Source organism: Pipra filicauda, unplaced genomic scaffold (assembly GCF_003945595.2).
Source record: "Pipra filicauda isolate LSUMZ 115617 unplaced genomic scaffold, ASM394559v2 scaffold35_size7292922_pilon, whole genome shotgun sequence".
Taxonomy (NCBI): domain Eukaryota; kingdom Metazoa; phylum Chordata; class Aves; order Passeriformes; family Pipridae; genus Pipra; species Pipra filicauda.
This window is the reverse complement of record NW_024104487.1, coordinates 3,719,610-3,739,481: the sequence shown is the minus strand read 5'-3', so window position 1 is coordinate 3,739,481 and position 19,872 is coordinate 3,719,610. Positions and strand designations below refer to the sequence as shown.

The 19,872-nt window shown below is 37.4% G+C and overlaps 1 protein-coding gene across 5 annotated transcripts in view; it reads left to right on the top strand.

Moving 5' to 3' along the window:
• The window catches only part of ZNF366 (zinc finger protein 366), a 70,272-nt gene extending 54,225 nt beyond the window's left edge, over positions 1-16,047 (top strand). For all 5 annotated transcript variants that reach the window (XM_039384543.1, XM_027709733.2, XM_027709727.2 and 2 more), the window contains 3 exons: positions 1,646-1,837; positions 7,385-7,559; positions 10,108-16,047. In XM_039384543.1, the coding sequence (XP_039240477.1) occupies positions 1,646-1,837; positions 7,385-7,559; positions 10,108-10,643 (903 nt within the window). In that variant the 3' untranslated portion in view covers positions 10,644-16,047. The remainder of the gene's footprint in view (positions 1-1,645; positions 1,838-7,384; positions 7,560-10,107) is intronic.
• The last annotated feature ends 3,825 nt before the right edge of the window (positions 16,048-19,872 follow it).

The window sequence follows — 19,872 nt, the reverse complement described above, 5'->3', positions numbered from 1 at the left end:
GGTTTGCAGTAGACTGCAGCAAAAGAAAGTATACTATTACTCATCATATTTTGAAGAACAATTAAAATGAGACAATTTAAAAACAAAAAATCCTAGGAAAAATTCCCCTTCATGCATAAGTTATCCAGAATGCCAGTTAATAGAAATGGGCAAGCAGGACCATAATCGCAGCCAATTCATATCAAGTAGCAGTCACACCACTGCTGACAATAGTGACAACAGAGTCAGTTTAGGGTAGAAGCAAACTTTGGAGCACTTCCAGAAAGATTGCTTTCAGAAACAGAGAAAGTGTAATTGTTCTGTTCAAGAAGCTCAGAAATTGACTGTCCACCTTTACAAAAATATTGTTAAAACAAGATAAACCCCCTCATTTAAAAAAAAATTGCTTTCAGATTTGCATATTTTTCCTTTAAATCTTGAATTTTGGCTTTTATATGAAAAACATTAAAAATACAGAAAGCTACAGCATTTCAGTTTTATAGACATATTTTCTTTTAAAAACCAACAACCTCTACTTCATATGTGCTTTTTCTTTCCTGCTGAGTAACTATAGTTTTTGCTTTTCTTGAAGATTCCCTGGTCTTTGGATTTACCATGTAAAATCCCACTAATTGAAGACTTTAGTCACAGGAAATGAAATGTCCCTGCGCCTTTACAGAGCTTCTGCTTCTTTGTCCACAGCTGCAGGTGGATTCTGCTGTGAACACAGTTTACAATACTTAGCTCACCAAACCAAGCCTCACATCAGATAAGCAGACACTCAAAGCTGTTGCTGATGTTCACAGTTTTAGCTTTTAAATTAACTGTGAAAATCACTGACAGTCCTTTCATGTCTTTGTGAAGAGAGCCTGCAGGAGGAATAATTGCTCTCAGCACCTCACTAGTAAATTCCTATACCTTCAGCAAGTCATACTCAAACTATTAAGATTTTTGGTGGCAAATTCTTTGATTTTCATAATATCTGAATCACTTTTTGAGAAGCTGACATTTAGACCACGCAGGTGTAAAAAGACTGATTCATGCATTTTGTATTGAGTATATGGCGTAAAGCATAATAAAAATGCCCTATAAACCTCATATAAAAGGAGATCATTCACTAGGGTTACTGCAAATGCCACTAAGAATATATATGTTTTTTCCTCTTCTATGAATGTAAAATATTTAATCTTATTTGGTACCATTGCTTGACTACTTCTCAGTTACTTCAGACTATTTTCTATAGCTTTCTGCAGAACAGGGTTATGACTTTTTCATAATCCAATGATGCTCAATTATCAAAGGCAACTACCACTTTAGTCTTATAACTGCCTAGCTTTTATTCTTGGTCAATAAATATACATATTTGACCAATACTTTACTTAAGCAGCAGAGTAAGACACGGAAGCACTGACACTGACTGTCTCATTGATTTGTAAACCAACTTCATTATTTCATTAAACTTATATTTTGGTTTACTTCTCTGCTTCTCAGAACCGTGTAAGAATTTCTCAGGAAAAATTACATTGATACCTCTTGAACAAATGTTAAAAGTGAAATAATTTATTATCTACTTTTCTAATATGGAATGAATAATTCATAAATCACTGTACTGATGATTAAATTATCTAAAAAACTTTCCATCTACTGAATTTTTCTTTTCTTGCAGGGTGTAAAAGAGCACAAATGTGGAATTTGTGGCCGGGAATTTACTCTGCTGGCCAACATGAAGCGACATGTACTGATCCACACCAATATCAGAGCCTACCAATGTCATTTGTGCTTCAAGAGCTTTGTGCAAAAGCAGACTCTCAAGGCCCACATGATTGTTCACTCTGATGTCAAACCCTTTAAATGCAAGGTAAGTGCATTTGGTGACAGAGGCGTTAATCCATCAGTTAATCTCTGATATTATCATCTTGTGATATCAAAGAATTAGAAAAACAAGACTTGTTAACACCTACTACATTTAAATCAGCATAAAGCATTCTGGTTTTCTTTATTTATCCAGGTTCTTCTTATGTAGTACAAAATAATAGAATTAAATACCTGTGGTTTAGTCCCTTCCTCTTCAATACCAGTAACTTTCATCCTCACGTAGTTTTGGTTTTGATTTGTTTTGTGAGCATTTAAGTGCCACAGAGGTTTGAGGACAAGACAATATTTGACATTTGCTTTGTACAACCATCCAAACAGAAGTCTTAGTCCTTAATATCTTGACACACTGACTAAAACCATAAATCAAGTCATGCACCCTGCAGAGGAAAAGCAGCAGCCACAGCTTCACACAGTGAGGCTATGCAACACTTCAAGAAAGGAGACAAAAAAACCCACAGCAAAATACAACTACAGAAGGGATTTGGATGGGCCAAATGTAATTACCAGACTGAAATTCAGGGCAGGACATCAATATGCTAGCAGAACAACCTCTGACACCATCTGGTTTTTTTATGATCCTTTGCAAACTCCAGTTTGCTGCTTCTCTCCAGTACATTGGAGGCTGACATTTCCTTTCCATCCTCTCTTCTCCTCCCTCCCCATAAAAATCTAAGAGTTTCTTGACCCTGTTTCTCTCTAATATATTCTTTATGGATTATTCATGTTTATATTCTTACTCAGTATTGGACACTATGTAAGTTCCTTTTTCTACCTATATGGTTCCTTACTATAGTCATACCTTGTGAAGTCAAAGGTTGTAGATTTTATTCCCAATTTAATTTGCTCTAATAAATAACAAATACAGAGTGGAACGTATTACTCAATTTATATATAAGACTGATTTGAAAGCAATTTCTAAAACTCTTTCATCCTACATCTTTACAGAATTGAATATTTTCTTAAAAGGAACATTTCATCAAGAAACAGAGATGTATGAAAAATTTTAAATGGAATGATTTCACTTCAAAAACCATAGAGCTTTAAAATGCCATAGGAATACAAAATATTTGGTACTAATTTTAATAAGAAAATCTAAAAGAAAATCTTTCTGACTTCATTTTGCTTTGTCATTTTATTTTGAAAAAATAGCAGCAAAGGTTTCTAACTTTGGTGTTTTGTTTTTTCCTAATTTATGTCCTATTAAAATGCTATTTTGTATACTTGGGCTTACATTATTCTATATTGATAAAAAAAAATTTTACTGAAAAGCTTGGGGAGTTTCATGTCAAGTCTGCTGGAGATCTTCGTTCTTTGACAACATCTGGAAACCTGCCTTTTTGTTCCCATGTGGTCAAAGTCCTCTTCTGACTCCTCAAATTTCAGAAAAGAAACTCAATTGTTTGATCAGCTGCTGCGGGTGCAGTATGTGGACCCATACAATTTTTTAGGTACGTGCAGATTAGCTGGCAGGTTGTGTTCAGCTTAGTGTTTGACGATGGTAGGCTATTAAAACTTGGAGATGGCAATAACTGGAACTGGGAAATGGAGTATCACTAGAATGTTTTCCAGCCAGTAACAAAAGCTCTGCAGGAACACCTGTTTTTCTTATTTTTTCACTTTTCTGTCCCCACCCAGTGTTCCTAGGAGGAAAGAAACAAGTAAGCACAAGTGAACCTGTTTCTCCTGTGGCTGAAGGGGTATGAATCAACATCAGTGCCCCTGAGAGTGGAGATTGCAGCAACAAGCAAAGGCAGAATCAGGAATTGCTCTTGGTCATTAGGAACATCCTGACATTGCCTCTCTGACAGAGCCCTCAAAACGCTCTTGAAAGCAAATATTTCTGGTTGGTACTTGGAGGGTTAAGGCAGTGACCAGATAGCAGCCTTTTGGCACCAAGCTCCTCCTCAGCAGAAGGAAGGATATAGCTGTATGAACAGCCTGCTTAACAATGGCTCACATGTCCCCGGGGAACCGCCTGCAAATAGATTTCATCTTGCTTTCTCTTGTACTTTTCAAAGCTTCCTGTTTTCTCACGGTCCTTTTGGACAGTTTACAGTCATTCTCCCTCTCCCTCTCTCTTTGAGGAAAGGAACACCCTTCTTATGAAGAAAAAAAAAAAAAAGAAGAAGAATGCAAAGGAAAGAGAGCACAGCAGTAGCCTTTCTATTTCACCACATGCAATGGTTTTCTTTACCTTTTTCTCACAGCAAAAGAAAACATGAGCTTTCCTATGAGTCTAATCACAGCTAAGCACAGACTATCAGAAGTGAGGGAGCAGCAAATAGTTGTCCCTTCTGTTTCCTCATCCAGCTGCAGCCTTCATCTGTGTTTGATTTCTCTTTGAAGAGTGAACTTCTCTGTAACATTTAAAGTCCTGAGCCCATGTTGCCGTGTTTATTTCTGTTAAAGAAAAAAAAAGACTGAAGAGTTATGAAGGTGTTACACCAACTGTTGCAACAGCGCTAATTCTGACTTGTAGAGGAAGGTTCCATGAAATTTACTGTTGTTTTTAGTGCTAGAGTAATCAGTGCTTCAGGCCTCCAATAAAGAATGCAATGGATTTTTTTCCAGCCCAGCCAAATACACTTCGCAGTGGACGTTTTGAACTCTACTTTTTTCCCATCTAAAATCATGTGTTTTAATCAGGAGTTCAAAACCAAACAAAATGTGAGAGAGAAGTACTTTGAGAAGAAACAAAACTGGCTGACAAATCTAGAAGTGTGAGACTTCATGTGGTATCTTAGGAAGACAAAATCTACCATTGAACTAATGCAGGATTCTTCTAGCAAACTGTACTGAAGTCCATTTCACCAGTGAGTGCAACAGTGTGTTCAGCAGACTCGCAGCTGAGGTCTGTTTCTTCAAGGCTATAATTTTATCTTATCTAGAGTAGACAGCCCAACAAAAAATCCACAAGTTCCTGACATCCCAAGTTCTCTTGCATAAAACTGCATCATCTCCTGTCATGCCGCAGAGAAAGAAAATCTTGTACAACCTTCTAGTTTGATATGCAGACTCAGCCTGTTCATTAAGCATTAGCTGTGTACCCCAACCAGCTTTGAGTTGCAGTCTTCCAGCATGTGAACCAAAAACCTGCTTCCTTTACCCTCTGGATCATTCATCCAAAAGGTGTCTTGCGCCTTTTGAAAAGGAGCAGTTAAACAAAGACCACGACACACAGAAACATCATTCTGAAACACAATTTTAATATCTGCAATTCTTTAATTTTCCTGCCACACCTCTCCCTTCTAGTGCCATTTCCTCATGTATCCAGAGAAGATTTCATGGTAAGAACACATTACACAACCCTAAGCTACACCTGACTTTGGGAAATGGAAAAATCTGTCACCTTTATTCAGAGACAAAGAACTTTTATACTGTAAAGAACTATCCTTTATGAAGTCCCTTTTCTTTTCTTTATGAAGAAAGAGAAATAAATATTAACTTCACAGAAGAAAATAAATGCTCTTACTAGATCAGTTTTAATACTCAAGAACCTATAAAGATATGGATTTGCATGAAGTATTCTAGCCACTCGCCTATTCAACTTGGTTTTCCTTGGCCACCAGTTTAGATAGAGAAAAAAAGACCTAGCTATAGGAAAGCAAGATCTGGTGACAATATAGGTCAGCCACAACATAAGCAGATAACCAGAAGCCTTCATGTAAGAGGTATTAGAAAGCTATTATTACTGGCATTCTTGTAGCAAGAGTAATATTGACATATTATAGGTTGTTCCAGCAGCTGTCAGGATACAATCAGCTGCTGTTATTCCTTGTGAATTTTCTGGGCTCATCAGTACTTTTCCTCTTTGTTTTCCCTCAGCACTTTCAGAGTATTTTTTTGGTGCATTCATTTCTCTGAATATAATCAATCCTGCATATTGTCTTTGTTTGAATGCAAAGAAGAGATAATGGTCTTTCCTAAATGGATGGATGACCCTTGGGACCAGATATCCTTATTTTAAAAATTAATAATTCATTTCCAGTGGCTTTTTTTCCCCCTCCTACTGTCTTGCTGATAAATTTATTTGCTAGAATGTTCATTTTAGCAAAATTGCAGAGAGAAAATCATGGAAGAAAACATATGCAGCTGAAGCAAATATTTGTTTTAAAAACAAGTGAATATTTCCAGAGTCTTTGTTTTTGCAGCACTGGTTCAGATCTAATTTTAATTGTGAAACAGTACACCTGCAAAGTTTTGGTATAAATGAACTGATTCAATTTTCCCTCAAGAGACAGTGTAAAATGCAAAACACATAGTACTGTTTCACCAATGATAATTCCACTATCTACATTTCATCCAAGTGTTCCAGGTGATGACTTTCCGAATATGAATCTACAAGTAGCATATCAGATCTTCTACAATATCAAAACAAATAAAATCAGAATTCCCATTATACAAAAAATGTGGCGGAATCTTAGTAATTTCTTTTTAGTAATTTTCTGCCAGATGATTACCCTGCTAGATGGAAATTTCAGTTACTCAGTAATGGTGATTCTAGCTCATATAGAAATAAAGATCATTTTAAAAAATTAAAATCTGATGGTAGAACCAGACAAAAAAAAAAAAAAGGAGCTGAAGTAGAAAGCACATACAGAAGTTTGCAGAGGATGGAAATAGCCACTTGAACATGAATAAAACTATAAATCCTGATAAGGAAAGACCAGAAGGCAAGTAAGACTAGATACTTGTAATAGTGATGTCAAACTCTCATGTCTTGAGAATACATTTGTTTTATAAGAGTCCAGACTACAAAAGGACTCATCTAGATAAACAACAACAATGAAAAAACCCGACCCTTATTGTTCCATCAAAGGAAAAATTGCAGGATCAATGGCTTGAGCTGGCAGGAACATGCTTCAGGGAAAGCTGAGTCATTCTTGCAACCTCATGACTGTTTACATTCCAGCTTACTCACCAGAGACATCAAAACACAGAATTTGATAAAAAAATGATAAAGGGATCAGAGAAAAAAGGGTGAGCAAGAAACAAACTAAAATAAGGAATTGCTTTTTCTAGCTTTAAGCAAAATATGCAGCTGTTTAATTTCCACTTAAGGAGAAGTAATATTCTGTTTGACTGTGTCACAGAAACCCTTAATTGGTTTTATTTTTTATCTCCATCTCTGCCTGACATTGTTCTTGATTAAAGGCTAGATTTATAAACTACAAATTAAATGCTTCGCCAGGGCAGAAAGTTATACTTTGAATGTCATTCAAGTTAAGAGCCTACCAGATTGCTCACTTAAGTCTCTCCCCTCCTTACAACAACATTGCCTGCTTTTGGGGAATCCTTGACTATGTGTCTTGGTCACCAAATTAAAAAAAAAGCCAGCAGTGCAGAGGGCTCTAGATACTCAAACACATATTCTTGTCTGTAGGATTATTGCCTGGAACTTTGAAAAACACATTGCAGCCAAAAGCTGCCAAGGCTAAAGTAGAAAAGTGTAGGTCTTACTTACTTTTAAAATGTTCTCCTAGTAAATACTGATTCAAACTAATAATTCTCATTTTTACTGTTTTTACAGCTGTGTGGAAAGGAATTTAACAGAATGCACAATTTAATGGGACACATGCACTTGCATTCCGATAGTAAGCCTTTCAAGTGCCTCTACTGTCCCAGCAAATTCACCTTGAAGGGGAACCTAACCAGACACATGAAAGTCAAACACGGGGTCATGGAAAGAGGATTTCATTCGCAAGGTAATATTTTTCAGAAAGGTTGTTTTCTGTGATATCTGAAGATGCATATCAGTGAACCCAAATGGGCTTTGTACTACAGATCCACGAACTTGTACCATGGATCCTATGCTACTGCCAGTGATAGAATCCCATAAGCCTGAGAAGTTGCTATTAACTATATTACTACAACGTTACAGATCAGAGATTCCCAATAAATCATAAATTAATCCTAAATTGACAGAAGCAGAAAATCTAGAACATTTATGGGTCTTGCTCACTGCATATTGGATTCCAGTCTGGAATGTGGATGGAAGGCTGAGTGTCTCTACATCCAAGAGCCTTGGTTATTCTGTACTGTATTGGCATAGCTGATGTCAGGTGAAGGCCATAGGCTCAAGACCCAATTTACAAAGGAGTACATAAACAGGAGATACTACTGCCCCATTTCAAAGTACAAGGATTTTTGACTACCCAGGGTATCCTGCAAAGCATTTCCTGTCTGCCATCTGCCATGTACCATTCCAAAAGTTATCCTTATGTACGCACACATGTCAATGCTAACTAAAGAAGTGGAGGAATTAGGGAAGATTGTTTTGAGAGTTTGATTTTCCAAGATATGTTTTTTAAGATTTTGTGCATAAATAATTCTTTAATGGAGAAGATTTATTAGTGTTCCTCAAATTCAAGCGTTAAGGCAGTCCAGTACATATGTAGAACACTCTAATTACACTACATTACTCTAATGACATTCAATATAAAATGTACAAACATCTTAATGGGTAATGAAATAAGTGTGTTTTTTCTGTAAACCTCCTCCAGCACCATGCTAGTTAGACAATTACTTGGAATTGGAGATTGCTAAGAGCTTTTCATTGTACAGGGATTCTGCATCCCTTGAGGCTTATCAGACACAAGATAATTTGTAAGGCCTGCCACTTGCTTATGAACCATTTTAACCAATACAGTCTGTTGCAAAGTAGCATCTGTTATCTTGTGAGATTGCATAGATTCTTCAGAAACTGGATTCAATTACTGAGGGGAAAAAAAAAACACCAAAGCAAACAAAAGCAAGTAAAGTACTGACTTTTGTATATATTTACTATGGGGTGAAATCCTCGCCCCAGTGCTGTCACTAGTCTTTAATGAAAATGGTCTATGCCTACAGTATCCCGATCTTCTTCAGTGCCTCCTGGTGCTTGCAGCATATTAGAGTACACAGTTGCCTCCTGGGTAACATCTATATTTCCAGTAAGAGGAAAGACACTCTGACAAATATTAAGGCAAATCAGATCCAAGAGTACATGCAGATTTACACTATACTGCTCAAAATCATTATTTGTTTATAATGATTTCCTCAAGCTGAAGCGCTATATAGTGCATAGAGCTTTTCAGTTGATTGGTTTCTCAGTGGATGAAAGGAAAAATTTAGGAGAGTGGAGGTCATAGACTGCTGAGACTTTATTGTCTTTTCATTCTTAAAGTATTAACTTTGAATTGGAGTGTCCAGAGAACAACTACATTAACACAATTTCAGTATCTTCCACTCCTATGGAAAAATAATATATAAAACCTGAACTTGGATTATGGACTGTGATGCTTTAGATCAAAGTTTTCATTTAAAAAAGAATAGGAAGGAGGAAGTGGGTAGGTTCACTGGTAAAAAATAGCTTATAAAAGGACAGACCATTTCACTTTTTTTCCTAGCTGCCTCATGAAGAGTCTGGCATGTATAACACAATGTTTTGCGTGTCCTGACCTGTCTGTGAAGTGTATAGAATAGCACTCCTTTTTGCAGCATCTCAAAGGAGATGCCATGAGATGCAAATAGTGAAGTACTTGGAGGTAGCTGGATGGAAGATGTTGCCGTGGTATTTTGATGCTGAAAAAATCTCCAGAGCAATTAATTAGGGGTGAGATAAGAAAGGGTTTATTTTGCCAAGGCAGTAGATGTTACATCTCAGGCGCCGGCCGTGCCTGAGATGTTACATTTTATAATACCATCCATCCAATCCCAGATGTGTCCACCCTGTGGCCTTTACTCTGGTCCACCCCAGGTTCCACCCCCTGAGAAATGAGTCTGGGGGTTTTGGGACCCTTTATTCATCCCATCTTCATCTTCATCAGAGCACAAAGGGTACATAGTTACCTAATTCTTGACCGTATTCTGTGGTTTAGGCCCTGATATGCTGTTTTGCCAACAATCTAGGCCTTGCCTTGACAAAAGACTAAACATCTCTGCTGTATTCAGGAGCAGGATTGATATAGGGGGCATAGAATGGGGTAAGAGGGTTAAGGAATGTATAAACAAGGGTGCTAGAGAAAGGGAAAGGAACAAGGGACAAAGAAGGGGGGGGAGGTTGATGCTTTTAAAATCTACTTCCACTACTTATAAAACGTACAAGTCTTACAAATATTAGAAAAATAAAAAACATTAGGGGCTTAAGGCATGAAAGACAAAGGTAAAGCATGAACTAGAAGGCCACCTCAGAATCTGTTTTTTAGCCATGTATCAAGTACTAAAATTTCCGATATATAAATTTTTCCTCTTCTCCCCTCAAACTGCTGCAAGGTTTTGGAAGAGGAAGAATTGCTCTGTCGCAGACAAAAGTCTTGAAAAGTTTGGAACAGGAAGAGCCCTTTGATCTTTCCCAGAAAAGCCAAGGGAAGGGAATCTCATTTCATTCTGATGGCGAGAGTGCCAAGGGAAGCTCATGCCAGGAAGAAGAGGAAGACAACTGCTACGAGGCAGAGCGGTACAGCCCTGTCATGTATCATCATGATAACAACAAGCTATGTGTGGCTCAAGATCTCTCTGGCAAACCCGAGTCCATGATGAAGGACTTCAGAGAGTCCTCCTGCAATGAGAAGGAAGAAGTGCTAAGTGAGGGAGGACTGAGGAAGAGAATAGGAAATTCGGACAAAGAGGAGAGCCAAAGAGAGGGAGAGCTTGCAAACAACAAAGAACGTCTCAGCTTTAGATCCTTTGAAAAGGCCAGAATTGGCCACTCTTTCTCTGATTACTTGTATTTCAAGCACAGGAACAAGAGTTTGAAAGAATTGCTGGAAAGAAAAATGGAAAAACAAACAATGCTGATAGGCATGTAAAATGGACACTTTGAAACAGCTGGAAAATGGGAACCAGAGAGTTTTTAACATGAACTGTAGTTTACCAAGACCTGAAGTCTGTAGTATTCTTTAGAAATAAACAAGCCAAATAGATAAAAATAATTTAGTGTAAAACACATACATTAAAAGCCACTGAGAAATGCAATAGATATTGAACAATAACACTTTTATATTTATCCATTTGATGTAAAAGCAAACAATGGGTTAGGTACAGAAGTTTATTTTCTATTATATGGGGATAGATACTTACATGCAATTTTCTAGTTAGCAGAAAGCAACATACTTTAGCATCTGATTTATTGTCTGACTAGATATATATGAACACTTCTAGCCACATGTCTCAGAAACATTTGAAAATACTAAATATTTCACATTATAAGCCAGAGTACTATTAAATGTGACACGCATGAAAATGCTGTCAACATTCAGAACTAACACAGTCCAAATACTTTGATTTACTGAAGTGACTCTTAATTCAATCAGTTATAGTGAGAACTGGGAAAGAAATTAAGAAGAAATACTAATGTCTTGGGAGGCAGCGAAGGGCAACTCTGTAAGGCTTTGAAAGGACTGGAATTTATTACAAAAGCTCTTCCTCTAGCACAAGGAATGTTCCTGTTTTGTTTCAGTCAGAATGAGAGTATTCAGTAATTCTTCAAATGAAATAGCATAGACTGTGTTGACATTTCATTCTACTGCCTGCTCAGACCAATACATCTAATGGGCAGCAGCAGCATGCAACATTCACAATCTTGCTATAATTACACATAAAGAAATATGAGTAATTGCACTGAAAAAAATATGCAGTTTTACCATTTATCTCTTCATTTTTTCATGACTAGGAAGGATAACTTTGAAATACACAGGTCTGATCAATTTTTATTTTAGAAGGTAAAAATAACCCCTATAGGACAAGCAGTACCTCACAGAGTAAAACTGATTTTCGATTTCCTCTTATTGGAGGCAGAAATTTTCCCTTATCAATGCGTCTTGAGGAGGGTCCAGGCCTTTCAGAAGAATTCACTTACACTGTTTTTACCGTCACACCCAGCTTTGCATCCTCTGATTCCCATACAATTACACGTTCATAACAAAGATGCTTAAAGCATATTCCGTTCAACTTTTCATTATTTGCATGAATAGTTCGGCCAGCATACTAATTTCTGCATCTTCAAGATAGAAAACAAACAGCCTTGCATCATGCTATTCCTTATAAAGAAATAAAAATTTAAGAAGTCATAAAATTTGTCTTATGTCCCTCCCACATCCCAGCTTAAAAGGTTAAAATTCTCTTCCAAATACTACTGCCTTCTTCACTTACCTGCCAAGTTCTTGATTTGAAATACATTGCTATTGTGTTCAACATATAGCAAGTTATAATTAATATAGTCATATACTTATGTTTTGCTAAGACTATAGTCAAGTAGCTGCAGCTCTCTGCCACTGTAAGAAAACACATACCTTTCAAACTAATGATTCTCATACCCACCAGTTAATCAGCATTCACAGCGCAGAAGTCTTTATTCCTCGAATAAAACTGGATTTGTGTAGTCCAAGGTTGGAGAAGGTGGTTTCACTTTCCAAGGCTCAAACATGGCATAATAAATATTCTGAATGAAGAGCAGAAAAAGCTGTTGATAAAAGAAACTGTAACATACAGGTGATTCTTCTAAATGTCATTAACTTACATAATTAAAACTGATGTGCATACTTTTTAAAATATAAAGGGTATGCCAAATTGATGTGGAATGTAGGTCAGTTTAAACCTAGAATTAAAGAAGACTTTGAAAACTGAGTGTATTTCAGTTATAAATACCCATGATTTTCAGGAATGAACTGTTTTACCGTATACACTCTTCCTTGCCGCAACTGTGAGATGACACCTCTTGAAAAAGGAGCCATCCTTCTTTCAAGGAAGACATTGTGGTCACGCAGAAGAAACTGAAAAAAATTTTTTCATTATTCTGAAAAAAATTCAGAATAATGAGTATAACTGCATTCTTTCTTAGACTGTGGGGAAATGATCCAGCAAAAATTCAACGCAGTCTAGGAAATGGTCCCTTAGAAATGGGAACAACTCCTTTGGTTACCTTCTTGTCACTATCTTGTCTCTGTCAGACAAAAGCTCCCATTTGAGAATGTATGCAGCCAAAAGCTGGGAGTCACTGAGTCTTAGAATTGTCTCTGTCTCAGTGGTGTAGTTTCCAGCTATGCATGATTCCAGATCAGTCCACTCCACTTTTGCAGCCATATTAGCTCTCATGATGGGAAGAACAAGCAAGAAATCAGAAATCTCTTTGCAATTTCTAGAATGGTAATCGTGCAGATGGGTTGAACTTAACAAGTCCTTCACTTCTGTGGTGGGTAAAGCAGGAAAGCACTCAGTCCTTCCATTGCAAAGCCTTGTTGTCTATTCATTGGAGCGTGCTATGGGACAGCTAACCAATCCTTACCAAGAAAGAAAGAAACAAACGATTTCGTATCAACAGCAGTCCAGGCAAATGGAACAAAGGAGAAACTTTCAGCAGAGTTCAGCTCACAGAAACTAATATCATAGGATGTTATCTACCTGGACTTTAGCAAAGTCTTTGATACTGACTCCCATGGCACTCTCCTGGAGAAGCTGGCAGCCCACAGCTTGGATAGGTGCACTCTTTGCTAGGTTAAAAACTGGCGGGATGGCTGAGCCCCGAGAGTGGTGGTGAATGGAGTTACATCCAGCTGGCAGCTGGTCACCAGTGGAACACAGTACTCCCCAGAGTACTGGGGGGCAGCCCTGTTTAATATCTTATTGATGATCTGGATGTGTTTAATATCTTATTGATGATCTGGATGAGGGGTTCGTGTGCACCCTCAGTACATTTGTACGTGACACTAAGCTGTGTAGGAGTGTTGGTCTGCTGGATAGTAGGGTGGGGACAGAATGACTGGAAAGCTGCCCAGCAGAAAAGGACCTGGGGGTGCTCATTGACAGAGGTTGAACACTATCCAGCAGTGTGTCCAGGTGGCCGAGAAGGCCAGTGGCATCTTGGCCTGTATCAGCAACAGTGTGGCCAGCAGAACCAGGGCAGTGATCGTTCCTCTGTCCTCAACATTGGTGAGGCCCTACTTCAAATCCTGTGTTCAGTTTTGGGCCCCTCACTCAAAGAAAGACATTGAGGTGCTGGAGCAAGTCCAGAGAAGGGCAATGAGCCAGGCACCATCCCTGGAAATGTTTGAGAAATGTTCAAGAAATGACTGTGTGGCACTTAGTGTTACAGTCTAGTTGACCTGCTGGTTGGACTCAATAATCTGAGGTATTTTCCAACATAAATGCTTCTGTGATGCTGTGATTCTATAACCACAAGAATTATGTCTACTGAAAGCACGCAGTCCAGAGTTCCCTTACACATGTTGTAAGAGAATGTGCCAGTTGTGTCCTTGGGAAAGGAAATCACTGCAAACCACTCTGGTTTTCTAAATGGTTAACTTGAATTCTTTCAACCACACTGTCACTGCAGTCAATTTACCCTCTTCTACAAATGCACTTCTCACTGGAGCAGAAGCATCTGACAACCACATACTATTTGCAAATAATTTGTAATGGGAGTCCCTTTTTTTGCATTTTTCCTAGAAAGCAGAGAGTATTCCATTACAATGAGATACTGAGATTCTGCCCAGTCACAAAGTCACACTAAGCTAATTCACAAACACCCAAGTGTAATTCATGCTAGAATAGTAAAGAATTAATCTAAAACCATAAGTTACCATAAGAGGAGTTGCAAACAAAGCTATTACTGAAATAAGGAGACAGCGCCAAGTGACCCAAGCAAAGCGATTAGATGACAGTCATCTCTCTGTGGAACATAATGCAAATGGGTCTAAGACACTTGTTACAAAGAGGTCCCAAGGGACAAATTAAAAGTGAAATAACAGCCTTCATTGTGAAGCACCTTGCTTTTCAAACATGAGTTATTTTCATGCTATTTACATTGGCATCGCTTTAGGAACAGACAGTAACAGCCTTTGCTTTATAATAGCTTTGAAAATGCTTTAGAGAAATTTGCTCTCATAATGAAGCTATTTCCCATTTCTATTTTTCAAGGGATTAGCTTCCTTATTTTGCCTTGTATAGAGGCTCAGAAGTCCAGTAGAGACATTACCTGTGTCCTGGACCTTGGGGGATATATTTTCTTCTTTTTCTGATTTCTGAGTTCATCTACCTTCTTCTTGCTATGTTGTGGGAAAAAAAAAATATTTATCTTACTGTTCTCTGCATTTGGGTCTTCAGTGTGTGGTAACACGTGAAACTAAAGCCCAGCCTCTAACATCTCTATGTAAAATTACATACATACCATTTCCCTGCATTGTTAGATGAAGTCTAGCTTCATCCTCTTGGAGAGCATAACAGCAAATAAGAGTGGCCACAAACTCATGCAGCTGAGATGCTTCAAGAAGTCACACTGAGGAAAAGTAAATTGGCCCTATCATAATGAGTCTGGGCAAGTGAAGGCAGGTGGTTCGTTAAATTAGAGGCTTTTCTGATGTTAAGGGCAGCAAGGAGAATTCTGCAAGACACTTTAGAGTACAGAGTAGGTGGAGGAAAAGCTAAAAGCTGAGTTACTAAAAATTAAGGATGAAGATAGACAACGTATTTATGTGGAAAGAGAAGTTATAGGTGACCCTGGAACAAGATGCTTTGATTCTAGCCACTAGGACTCAGTCATCTCCTTGTGAATCAGAGTTTTCCTGGCTGCCAGACAGGTGCTCTGTGTTCAGAGGCTCAAAGCATAAAACACTTCATGATAGTATTATAATTGATGTTTATCCTGTGCCGTTTCTTCTAAAACAAGTTACCAGAAAGACCAGGTAATGCTATTGCACCCACCCTTTTACAACTCTGTGTTTCTCTACTACCTATTCTTTGATATCTCTCTTTATATGGTGCTGCTGGACTCTGCTGTTTTGAGTGTACAGTTAAGAAGTAATATAAGTACTGTATTTATTATTCCAAGAAGTTTTTAATAATTATTAACAGTTTTGAAAATAAGTCATGTCTGCTTAGCTGAACAAGATGTAACAGAGCTAACATTTTGTACTCCTAACAGATTTTGCAAATAATGTGTTGCATATTTATTTCACATAGAACATTGAGTTCCTATTTAAAGCCACAACTCAAAAAGTGAACCAACTATATGTGAATATTTAGGTTCTGGCTTTCTATCTCAACAGTAAAAGCATGTATGATGTATTGTATTAATTTAAGCTAATAAATACATACTGAAAAAACTGCTGTACTTGGTATTGAAATGCATCTGGGGTTCTTGGCATTCTAGGCATTTTATATAATAAATGCATGGGGCTGGTCTGACGAGGTCATGCTTCACTCAGCCCCACTGAAGAGTGGTTCTTGTTAAAGGGAAGCCTAAATCAATGATGGACAGTTAGTTAGAAGACCAGAGCAGAAGAGCTACCAGGTCCTCTGAGGCAGAGATATCACTTTATTATTACCAACTACACAGAGGACATAAAGAATGCTCTGGAATGCTTATGTTATTTGTCAACTTGTCTTCAGACAAGCTAAAAAAGAAAGATTCTTATCTTAGACACATTTGAAAGACCTGCATGACGTAAAAAGACGGGAAAAACCAATCAGATATATTGTAAGATTGAAGTTAAGAAAGTAGGAATACTTATATAGATAAAGGAATAAGCAGAAGACTGAACTCAGAAACCCATTGTCACTGTTTTTAAAGGAAAGCATCACTTTTAAGTGATGATCAAACTCTTGAATTTGTTTGTTTTAATGAGATCTTGATTAAATTGGCATTATCAGATTTCACAGAGAACATTTCTGTTCTCTGAGCTGTTTCTGAGCACAGAGAGAAAGCAACTGGAATGTTTGCTATAAAGTAAATCAAGTAATAACAAAAATAGAGATATTCTGTTTCTAATTCTCTGAGGTAAATGCCTTAAAAAGTGCAAAAAGACTTATGTAAATGCTAGAACTACATGCAGGAGGCTAAATAAAACAGAACGAAGCCTTTATTTTCTTTCCTGTTTTCTTATTTTCCTTTTTTCCCCCTCATGTTTTGATGCTAGGTAACAACTACTATTAGGATTATAGACAACCTCTACATAAGGAGGACAAGGATATGTTGGAGAGTGACCTAGTTTATTCCTATGGGATGAACTTCAGTATCACTGAATCTCAGATTCCCCTTTGCCAGTCAAAAAAATTAATTTAGAAAAATGTATGTTTGGTCTTTTTCATAAATTTCCAGGTGAAAAATGAGCTATGCTCTCCTATGTTTTCAAACAAACAGAAATTAGGTAGAAGAGAAATTGAGCCTCTCAGACATTTCCAGAGGGCTTTTCTGTGACTGTAGTGACATGGTGGAAGGCCCACTCCATCTAAAGGTATGGAGACAGACAGATCAATATCAATGGTATGACAAGAAGTGTGGATTATTAAAAGGAAAACCAACACTAGTTCAATACAAATGATATGAAATGCCTCTGAGAAGAACAAGTCACTGTCAAATTGCAGTGTATTAGACTTACAGATTAAAATCCTGGTTTAAGTAACAAGTTTGCATACACAACCTCTTACCAAATTTGTTCCATTCATACACTCTTAGGCTCACGTAGTGTGACATGACTAAGTCTGTTTGCCCACAGGCTTATAAAGTGAAAATCTGATCTAAAAATATATGCAGGATGTCAGTCATTTCACCACCTGTATATGACGAAACATCAAATAGGGCTCACTGCTAGTGCTGTTTCCAGATATGATGATATATGATATAATGTTGTATTGGATCATATAGCACAAATTTCCCAAATGATCAGCCTGCAATGAAAATACAGTTGAATAGAAAACAGCCACTTTACAAATAAATCTTCTGGTGTCCTATCATTCTGTTTAAATACTGAATACTTTGAAAAAATACTTTACATCCAATCCCATCATAGAAGTGATTTAATTTGAATGGAGCCAGACTTTCCCTTTACTGAATTACTTCCTGGACTAAAATATCTCTTGTAGTGGAAACATTTTCATTCAAAAGACCTCTATAAAGTTATATCACTAGAAGATATTGGCTTGTGGTTTTGGAGATGGGATTGTCTGTTTGTACTGCACTTTTTTCAGTACTTAAGTACCCTTACAGTTCTGAATGGAAAATCATTAAAGAATAAATTATCTTCAAAACATTAATTAGGCAACTAAAAAAAGGGTTGTAGTAAAATGAGAATGATGGAGTTGTGTGAAAACTAGAAATGCATTTTATCCTGTGGAGAGCTATTATAAAATAAATGGAGACAGGAACTGTCTAAAAATGTCAGAGAAGATGTCACAAAATGTCTCTAAAAGAAATAGAGTTAAATAAGATAAGTGGCAGATATAAATGCAGAAAAATATTTATTGATACAGAGTCATATGCTGCAAGAGAATTCTGCAAGCTGCTCAATTCTTTACAGACCTTGCTATTTTCTACTACAAATTATAAGACTTTTTTGGAAACACTAACTCTTGATGGTTTTTATTTGTTCCATAGGTAAAGATAATTTTTCAAAATCAGTGTATAAAGCATTTGTGCGAGATAGAGAACCCACTCTCCAACCAGCCCCATAAATTTAATGAAAACTGACAACAGTGGTGAAGACCTGCTGTGCAAAAAGTTACACTAAAATTGAAACAGCATTGTGCCTAGTACAATCTATCTTGAAAGTCTATGACGGCAGCACCAAGATCAGACAGGTCCAAAATTATATAGGTTGATAAATGCACTTGCAAACAATGCCTGGAAGCTTAGAAAGAAACGTGATCTTACTTAGGCGGAAAACATTTAAATCTGTTCCCTGACGAGAATTTTTATTAAACCGGGATTAACTACATTGTAAGGTCCAAAAGGATTATACGAGACAGATTTCACATGAACAATCAATTAAGACTAGACACGAGCAAAATTAATTCCACTGAAATATTTCCTACAGAAATGTCTGGAGTTGCTCACAACCATATTGGGTCATACATGCTTGTTACTACCACTCTGTGGGAGGCACCACACCACAGCCAGCTGGAAGGATGGATCATGAGAGAGGATCATGCAAATGTCGCCCATTCCACTGCAGTCAGTTGATTTTAAATGTATTATCCCCAGGTTAAGCAAACCTGCCTAATTTCACTCTGAAGGGGATGAGGCGTGCTCGTGTGGCCTGTTAAACACACTCTTCCATAACATGCAGTTATGGGACAAAAATATTTTAAATAGCTACGTCGATTTCACTAATGAACATCTGATAAGGACATACGCTAACTCTCCCGATTTCAGCAGTGAGGTCAGTGGACTTGTATTAGCAGATACAATATCTGTACAGCATGAAATCACTCAGCTACTCATTCCCGTTGGATAATATAGGATCTTTTAATTTCCATCATGTCAGTGGTTCCACTGCAGAAGCCTAACAACCTTATAGTTGATAGTTTGACCTATTTCCTCAGTTTCTTACAGTCACACACTTACAGGTTTATTTTACTCCAGGGCTTTAATTATGCATTTTTAGTCTTCAATGTAGAATTAATTTCTGTGTAGATCCTATCATTCATTTGAGTAAAGGTGAGTGACTACTTGTACGTGTTTTCAACAGATAGGGGCAAAATAGAAAGTTATATTTTATTATTCTTCTGCTTTTTTATTTTGTATTTTTTTTAAAAATGTTTCTTCTCTTTTCATTTTACTTGTTCTCATTAATTCTTTAAGACTGTAGTGCACAGATCACTGATTATCTTTCTACAGGGATTTTAAGTGTGTGGCAGTGAATATAAACAACACCCTCCTGGGATGATGGAAAATGGAGAATCCTTTATTAATGACTGACCAAGTTCCTATATTTGAAAAAGGCTTGGTTACAAAACGTGGGGGGGGGGGGGGGGGGGGGCAGCGCAGTCCTGTCCAATCACTTTAAAGCTTCTTCCCGGGACACTTCTAATTGGTCATCTTTTTGCAGGCTTCCATCAGACCTTCAACTCCCAGCATACACTGTGACCATTACAGAACAAGCGTCCCATATTAACTCGCTCATAACCCCACATAGGTGGTCGTGGTGATCTCTGAGAACACTACTGCAGAGCCGTTTCCATCCTGTTCTTATTAAATGCTTGAAAGAAAAAAGAACCCACTGCGATGGACGAGCAGACAGAATGACAGACCCATGTGCACTGAAC